At 30.0% G+C, this 9,146-nt stretch overlaps 1 protein-coding gene across 1 annotated transcript; it reads right to left on the bottom strand.

Moving 5' to 3' along the window:
- Window positions 1-2,671: 2,671 nt before the first annotated feature.
- LOC125843310 (uncharacterized) lies at window positions 2,672-6,792 on the bottom strand. The gene is made up of 8 exons (XM_049522541.1): window positions 6,561-6,792; window positions 5,720-5,812; window positions 5,432-5,629; window positions 5,301-5,354; window positions 5,004-5,159; window positions 4,787-4,840; window positions 3,173-3,313; window positions 2,672-3,040 (listed from the first exon to the last, which is right to left on the bottom strand). Exons 1-8 carry the CDS (start codon window positions 6,741-6,743, stop codon window positions 2,672-2,674), a joined length of 1,248 nt encoding a protein of 415 aa, XP_049378498.1. The 5' UTR covers window positions 6,744-6,792.
- Window positions 6,793-9,146: the final 2,354 nt, after the last annotated feature.

The following is a 9,146-nucleotide window of genomic DNA, read 5'->3' as shown; positions in this document are numbered from 1 at the left end:
GTGCCACGACACCCAGTAATCTCGATCGAAATTCTGTTTAGACATGTATATATGTACATGATATTATATAAATAATAAACTTGTCACTCCCTACTCAAATGGGGCGTCAATTTGTGTTCCTTGAAGGCGCGAGTTTGATTCCCGCATTTTGTGTTTGCAACATTTTTTTTTTTATTTTGCAAAAAAAGGGCTTCTGCTGCAATTAGAAATTGACTTAATTTATTAAGCCGTGGCCACTACATCACATTTATATGCTTTACTATATTATATAAAGTAGTTAACGTGTTGTGAAGCATTACTTTTTATTTTGTTGACTTTTTTTATCCTTTTCTAATTAAAGCATAAAATATTACTTTTTCATCTCAATTTATGTGACACTTTTTTTTAGACCACCACAATTCCACAAAAGAATGCTACTTTTCTATGTTAGAAACTATTGTAGTTTGTAATTCTCTATTTGTCCTTAATGAGATAAATTATAGTCACACAAATAATTAAGGTTTATTTTAAACCTTTTCCTCCAAAATTATCTTCTCTTTTTTGTTAAAGTTTTGGAAACACGACGTCGAATTTTTCTTACTCTTTGTTCTATTATCTAAATTATTTCAATATATATGAAAAATGAAATAGTTTAGACGATAATAATTTAAATTTTATGGAGAATGTAAATTTACAAAATAAAATGCATGTTTGCATTAAAGAACGATACTGAATTCTCATATGATTTCGTTGGTCTTTTTAAATTTTAATTATTGTGAGTCAAATTTTTAACATAAGATTTCACTTCTGTTACTGAAATTATGTATGTGAAAAAAATTTAATCACTTTTTATTAAGCATATTAGATAGAGCGTGAGGTGTTAATAAATATAAATAATAATGTCATCATTAAGTGTATTTAGAATATGAAAATTCATCGAGTACAATTATATATAGAGTATATTGTTGGAATTTTTCTTCTTTGCACCAAGTTGTCATTTTTTTTGATTCATTTGTCTTTATAAACTCACAAGACGAATAATCGAACCGAAGTTGATATTTACAAGGTAAGAAATATGTTAAATATTTTATTGATTTAATGAAAACATTTATTTAAAAGGCGATACGGCACCCATAATTTTAAAAACCTGGATCCGCCTCTAATTTGAAATAAGTAATTAATGTTGAAGGTTAAATAAAAAAAAATAACTTTTGATATGCAAAATGTGAGAAGTAAAAATAATTTATTTTTTAATATAATAAACAAATAAAAGTGAGCAGAGAGAATATTTGATAACTTTCTTTCAAAGTACAAAATAAATTTAGTTATAACAATTGCATGTTCATTTTGTTGACAAAGAATGGACAAACAAAATCTCTACACGACTATAAAAATTATGATCTACATTTAAAAAAATAATTTTTTCTTTATTGAAAATAGGACCCTAAAAAATTGAAATTTTATTTGAAGTTATGTTTCAAATTTGACAATCACTTTATAATTTGTTTTCTAACTTACTTTTAAAATAATAACAATATAGTACATTCAAATACGATTATTATTTCAAATATTATATAACATATAATCAATTATAATGATTAGTTTTATTGGACCCATGCGTTCAATACATGAGATACGCTCAATCAAATCGCCACACTTCTTTGCTATTTGAAACTGAATTTGAAAGTCAAATGAAAAATAAATTTCTCTATTAGCTTCATCTGCGAGCAAAATATATTATAACAATCTTGTTAGGCCCGAGCAACGCCCAGGTTTTCTTTTATTAGCCACCTACAATTCAAAAAGGCTAGCTTTCAATTATTTTCATTAATTGTTGCAATAATTTATTTGTCTTCGAAAACTTAACCACATTTAGTATAACTCATATAAGTGAAATTTGAGTTGTTTTACATATGTAGTTAGAAAAAAAAATTAATTTTTTTCGGGAAAAAGGTTAAAAATATCTCTCAATTTTCATTTATTAGTTGACCTGATCTTATTATTTATATCCTTGTCGTCTAAAAACTTGTCACATGTACCCCTCAGTTGAATGAAAAATCTCGAATAAAGAAGATTAACCCAATTTTAATTAAATTACCCGATTTCTTCTTTTAGTCTCAACTCGACTCTCTAAACCAAATAAATTCATATCAAAACAAATTCTCAAACCCATCTATGTAGCTTATCAAGTTATGGATTTTTCTCAGTTAAAATAAATTAAGAAAAATAGGTCACACAATAAGTAGAATATATAGTGATTTTAGAAGAGAAAAGATGATGAGGAGAAATGGATGAAAAATATTGTAAAGAGGTGAAAAATAGTGAGATGGATTTGGTGATTTAATTTGGTAAATATTTATTTGGTTAATTGGGTCGGGTTTGAATTTAAAAAATTAATCTGGTAATTTAATTAAAATTGGATTATTTTTGTTGATTTGGAGTTTTTCATTCAATTGAGGGATACGAATGACAAGTTTGTACACAACAAGAGTATAAATAACTTGATTTTAATTGTAATGGCAAGATAAAAAAATAAATGAAAATTGAGAGATATTTTTTACCATTTTTTTTTTCCTTTGCATTTCTTTGAAAGGCAATATAACATTCAAATTAAAGGTATATATAGAGGCATAGAGCAAATAGGAACAATTTTCTTCAACTTTTTTCATGATTTGAAAGATTTTGTTTCCTATTAAACATGTGTACTTTCACCCGGTCCCCCATAAAGAACAAAATACTTATGCTTTGCACCACGCGAAAGTTGTATAAATTCAACCTTGTACATATTATCGGTATGTGTGATTGTTTTATCTACTTCAATTATTTTTCCTTTCTCGTTGAAAATTATAACGTCAGCACAATAAGCATCATAGTTAGAGTCTTCAATAGGAAAATAGCTTGAGCCCATCGGAGGTTTTGGTACACCTGGTGGACTATATACAACTCCTCCCCAATCAACATTCGTAGCAAAACTTTTCAAGTCAGTGAAGAGACTTTGTGGCCAGAAACCTACTCGCGTAAAGTCTTGTGACACTAAAAGCCACCAATTTCCAGCTAAGTCCTTTTTTCAAAAAAAATAAAATAATAAGTTGTCAATAACAATATTTATGTTATCTCCTAACTATAATTCCTATATTTGTATAAAATATTCATAGACTCTAAATAAGAAAAATAAAGACAATATAAAATGTACCCGATCAATGTATACTTTCACACCCCAATGTTTCCCTCCACGTTGTGAAATAGTATCCTTGAATGAATTATCAAGAGGTACGTCATAGTTTACTTGTACAAAGCCGGGACATAGTGTATTGAAGCAATGAATTTTATCAGCCTAAAAAAATAGATATATCTCATACATGAATTCTTAAAAATCAAGGTAAATAGTTAAACTAAAGGTGTGTTTTGTACGAAGGAAAATGTGTTTCTTGAAAAATGTTTTCCTAGAAAATGTTTTCTTGAAAAAAAACAAGTGAATTTCTAAGTTATTTTCTCATGTTGGTTGGTGAGTAGAAAATATTTTGTAATGTTTGGTTGGTAAATGAAATACATTTTTCAGAAAATATCTTTTATTTTTGGCTTGAGACTAGAAAATACTCTTTAGGAAAATAATTTTTGACCTAAAAATTAACCCGGATAATCGATCTAGGACCCGACCCTCACACCCTCACTATGACAGGATCCCGATGATCGTTCCAAAATCCGACCCTGAGATCTGATCCATAAATATTTTTCAAAAATAATTTTTTTTAAATAAGGTGCCGGGGGGGGGGGGGGGGGGGNAAAAAAAAAGATTTTAAAATTTTGAAATATATTTCAAAAGTTTTTTTTTAAAAAAAATAATTGATCGGGGGTGGGGTGGGGGGTGAGGAGTAGGTTTGGCACAAAAAATGAAATTTTATGAATTTGAAATATTTTTCAATAAAAAATATTTTTTAAAAAAGAAATTGACCAGGGGAAGGAGGCGTGGTAGGGGTTGGGTGACGTAAAAAAATAAAATTATAAAATCTGAAATATTTTTCAAAAAACAATTTTTTTTAAAAAAATAACGGGGGTTGGGGTTAACTGGAGGGGTAGGGGGTGACATAAAAAATAATTTTTTAAAATTTGAAGTATTTTTTGAAAAAGAATTTTTAATAAAAATGATTAGAGTGGCCTGAGCTGGGGTTTAGGGATTAGGTGTGGGGAATGATGAAAAAATGATTTTTTTAAAAATTTAAAATATTTTTCAAGTATAAATTTTTAAAAAAGAAAATTTGATGGGGTGCGTATGTGGTGGGGGAGGGGGGAGGTCGCGTAGTTAGGGTATGGAATGGGGTAAAAATGAAATTTTAAAAATTTGAAATTTTTTTTCAAAACATTTTTTTGGGGGGTGGGGGTGGGGGTAGGTGTGGTAGGGGTTTTGAATTTTTTTATTTTTTTTGTTTGGTGGAGGGGGCTGGTTTGGGGGTTGGGGATAAGGGTAAAAAATTATTTGAAATTAAAAAAATAAGAAAAGTTTCATTTATATTTTTTGGATGTGGAGGGTCGGGTACGGAGTATGGGTAGGGTAAGATTTTTAATTTTTTTTTGTAATTTTAGGATGAAGTAGACTTTTGGAAAATGTTTTCTTTTATTTTTTAAGGAAAGTCATTTTTCTTAAATTTGAGGAAATTAAGTTGATTTGGAAAACATTTTCCAAAATATTTAACCCAACTAAATATAAGAAAATTAGAAAATGTTTTTCCTTCACACCAAACACACCCTAAAAGATGTACTAGTTTAGTGAACTCAAAAGGGAAATCACCATGGTACAAAAGATAGTTACCTGGAAATGTATAAAAAACCTAGTATCAGTATCCCCATATAATGTTGGGTCCACCTAAAGCACGAAACAGAGATACTATATTATAGTTATTAAATAGTGAGCATTTACTAACAAATTTTCTAATATACATCTTAAAAGCACAATATTCAATAGTTAACACACATCCTTCTTCCACAAAACGATAGAATAATTTAATAAAAAATTGATATAAACTTACTCTCCAACCAACTTGTAAGATATCTAATCCTTTTTGAATTTTTAGTCGAGATCCACTGTGTTGTTGTCCTTTAACTTGAGGATTGTACAAAACAGTATCCATTCCGGCTGCCGCAAACTTGCTATTTGGATTATATGGAATCCGAGCTATTGCAACCTAAGTAAAAAAATTTAATTATTTTTAGTAAATCTTACAGAGCACCCAAATTAACCTAAGAATAACTTGTTCCTTTATCACTTCAAATCCAATTAAATAAAACATGGACATTAAAAAATAATTTTTATAGCCATATACCACCTTATATCCTTGTGAAGATACGTATCTTCCATTTGGCCCACTATTGTTGTTGCTCTGCATAGAAAATGAACTTATTTTTAGGTTTGAAATATGAAAGATATATAGAAGTAAATTGGCATAAATCATCTTACAACATCATATTTATCGTCGAATGTGACATCCTCTGGCGGGGGCATACGTCTTAATCTTATAAGATCATCCTTTGTAATTTTCTTAACAGGAATAGTTCCAAAAGGGCATCCTCCATCTTTAGACCATATTGTCGATGACCTATTAGTTGCTGATGAGAAAGTTGAATCTTTCTTGATTCTAGATAAAGTAGGTTTCATCTGTTCAATCAGATGTTTAATTGCATGTCAATAATGTCATATCCAATATGAACAAAATGATAACGAAATGAAAAGAGAGTAGAGATATGCCTTAGGATGAAAATTATGGTCCTTCAACAACGGGTGATCAAATGCACGCTGTTTGTAGAAATCTACACAATCGTATGTATCTCCATATTTAGTCTGTAAACAATCAAAATCAACAAAATAAGTAGCCTAAGTTACAACAAGATGTACCTTTTAAACACAAAACATACTCACGAGAACAATTGTTAGTAAATGGTAATACTACTGCTTTTTTTTAAAAAAAAAGGAAAAATTCTCAAATATGCTATTAAACTTTGAGAAAAGACTTATCTAGGTCATTCGTTAATATTTTGTTCATTTATGCTACTTTCGTTGAGAAAAGGTTTATCCATGCCATTATTTGTTAACGAAAAATAGTTCGATAGGTGTGTCCTAAGCCATTGTTATGCCCTTATCTCCAATTTGCAAGATAAAATGCCAAAAATGTACTTAATCCGTTTTAATTCATTTCTCTAATTGGACTTGACATGAAGTTTCAAAAAGTAATTTTGTTTTGAATCTTGTGATCTTAAAATAAATATATATATAATATATCAAAGTGCTCTTAAATCTTGTGATTTAAACATGTTATGTGAAAAAATAGAATCAAATAGTTTCCAAAAACGAAAAAAAACATTATTTTCAAAACAAATTAAAAAAAAGTAAAACAAACAAATCAAAACGGACAAATCTGCTCAATCTTCAACTACAACGAAAGTTCACACACAAAAAAGGAAAGGGAAGGTTCTCCATTTCCCAAGAATCATGTGACAAATGAATGTTTTTCTCTAATACAAAAGTGATAATAGAATGTCTTTTGGGACCTAGAAGTACAATAAAATAATTTTTTTGAAAAAAGTAATACCTTTACTGTTTTGACGGCTGGCTTGTTCAGAATTTTTAGTTGTTTCTCTAACACCGCATCCTCTAATTTGGATAGCTTTTTTTGTCCTTCCACCCTATTATAACTCAACAGAAAATATAATATCAATAATGTTTGTTGAACCGATCTTTGATGCATCCTGAATTCATTTCTTTTTATAGGCATGAATCTTAGGTGTTTTGAAGAAATTAGACTAATCAATACAACATGAAAGCTCAACACTGAATTTGATTTTCTAGGTGTAAGTATCGATACCTTTGCTACAATAAGGAAGACATTTTTTTATTAATATATAGAGATGTGGAAAAGACTAAGTTGACTATTATGTACAAGATATTCACTTTATGTGTAGTCTTTGAACTACATTTGACCATATTGAAAAAAAATGTGTTTAATAAATGTTGATTGCCCGTTTGTAATTAATATCCAAAATAATAATTAACTTCATTTGACCAAATCTAAAAAGACTTTGAATGGTTTTTTATTGTTCATATCTACCTAATAAAATATTGAAAATACTTTTGACCATATGACCAAATATGTTGTTGAATCCGGAACCAAAATTAGATTATTTTTTTTTTGGAAAATAATAATTGAAAAAGAACTAAACTAATGTGCAGAAAAAAAAAAAAGAATATAAATGCCAATGTAATATTTTGACTTTAACATTGAACAAAGCTCTTATTTGAGGATAGTGTTAAACAATATTTATAAGTTGAGTGGTGTTTTTGAACATTTATTTTCGATAAATTTAAATAAAATTGAGAATTCCTCAACAATCACAGATGTGTTAATATTGTACAAGTAATACTCGTAACGGTTGGACTAAAAATTTAGGAAAAATCATTTAATTAGTCAAAAACATCATGTATTAGGTAATTCATGCATTGTACTTAGTTTCTCACATCTCTATATAGTTATCGGTTTATGTCACGACCCAAATTCACAAGTCGTGATGGCACCTATGTTCCCAACCAATAGGTAAGTCAAACCCAATAGATTTACCAAGTATGATTAACTAATGAGGTAAAAGGTAAACAACAAGTAAAATTTTCAACACTAAGTTCTTTATAATATGAAACGCGGAAAGCTAAAATACTACCCAAGAATTTGTGTCATAAGTACAAGAGCCTCTAAATATGATGCAAGTCTGAAACTAAATGACAAATCCAAACATAAGGGATATTCTGTTTGAATACTAAAATAACAGAATAAATATAAGGTAGAGGAGGTGTGGGCCACGGAATAGCCAAGCAGCTCACTACAACTCCAAGATACTCTAAGCTTGGACTCAAAAAGCTCCACGAGATGTGCTCATACTCGGAATCGAATCTGCACCACAAAAGAGTGCAACAAGTGTAGTATGAGTACGAAACCACGTGTACCCAGTATATCTCATAGACCGACAACGAAGAGTAGTGACAAGAGTTTAAATAATAAAAATAAGTCTTTTACTTATACAAGTCTATAGTACGATTACCAGTCGAGTTTCGTCAAAAATAAGGATAAACAAACTTCACATAATGTACAACCACCAATAAAGAAGGTAATCAACAATAATAAATGATGTAATGAGATGCAGTGCAATGTGACACCATGAAATGATATGCCTCAGAATGCCAATACTCTCTCAACCGTATATACATGATACTCCTTGAAAATACATCGAGAGTTCATGACCCATGGGGGACTCGCGAGGTCCATATACCGATACGGATGATCTCTACGTGTCTATGCGGACAATCTCAACGCACTATCATAAAATCAAACAATTTCCGCACGGACGATCTCCACGTGCCTAAAATATAATCTTAACATCTCACCATCCCCAGCACGGACGATCTCCACGTGCACAACTTATACTCAATCTCATGTCAATGTATATGCACAATATAATCTCAAATAAAGGGGATGATGATGCATCTCAATCAATCAAATATCAACATAATACATAACCACCTCAACCATCACATGTATACGGGTTCAAATAGGAACACAATCACACAAAATAATCAGTCAATAATATATCAGCTAATGCCCATATGCTTTGACATTCTCGAATTACAATCCGCATACTATAGTAATAACTTTCCCTTTATACACCGGTGCTCATACCAATGGCCGTCACACCATTGGTACGAGACCCCCATCTTTCACCCTTACCCATTGTCTATTCCGTTTTTAATCTTTAATTAGGAAAATGTCCTTCAACAAAGTCTAAAAGTCTTAACATACATGAATGCCAAACATGTGTCACGAATCCTCAAGATTTCACCCTTTCCTTCCGTAAAACTTCCGAACGTTCCCAATTTATAAATTTTGCATTATTCATAAGTAAACGAGTACATAAACATTCATACTATTGTACTTCTATTTTGGATAAATAACCGTAACACATAAAGGAAGATGACAGTACCCAAATAATATTAAGAACTAAATGTATATTAAAGAATTTCCTCGCATACTGAAGCTACGGACATCACAGAAACAAGGAGTAAAAGTCATGATTCCATCAAATTGTTGATATAACATTATTCAACAATTTCCTTTCCCGATGAGAATGATAAA

Source organism: Solanum stenotomum, chromosome 10 (assembly GCF_019186545.1).
Source record: "Solanum stenotomum isolate F172 chromosome 10, ASM1918654v1, whole genome shotgun sequence".
In the NCBI taxonomy this organism is placed as follows: domain Eukaryota; kingdom Viridiplantae; phylum Streptophyta; class Magnoliopsida; order Solanales; family Solanaceae; genus Solanum; species Solanum stenotomum.
The sequence above is the reverse complement of the archived record's forward strand: the minus strand, read 5'-3'. Positions and strand labels throughout refer to the sequence as shown.

What these genes read in the sequence shown, in the direction of transcription:
- LOC125843310 (XM_049522541.1), bottom strand. Translation starts at nt 6,743, where the DNA reads ATGCCTATAAAAAGAAATGAATTCAGGATGCATCAAAGATCGGTTCAA. An exon ending in TATCTTCACAAGGATATAAG is followed by an intron (nt 5,160 to 5,300) that starts GTGGTATATGGC and finishes TTTTTTACTTAG; the next exon opens with GTTGCAATAGCTCGGATTCC. An exon ending in TGAAAGTATACATTGATCGG is followed by an intron (nt 3,041 to 3,172) that starts GTACATTTTATA and finishes TTTTGAAAAAAG; the next exon opens with GACTTAGCTGGAAATTGGTG.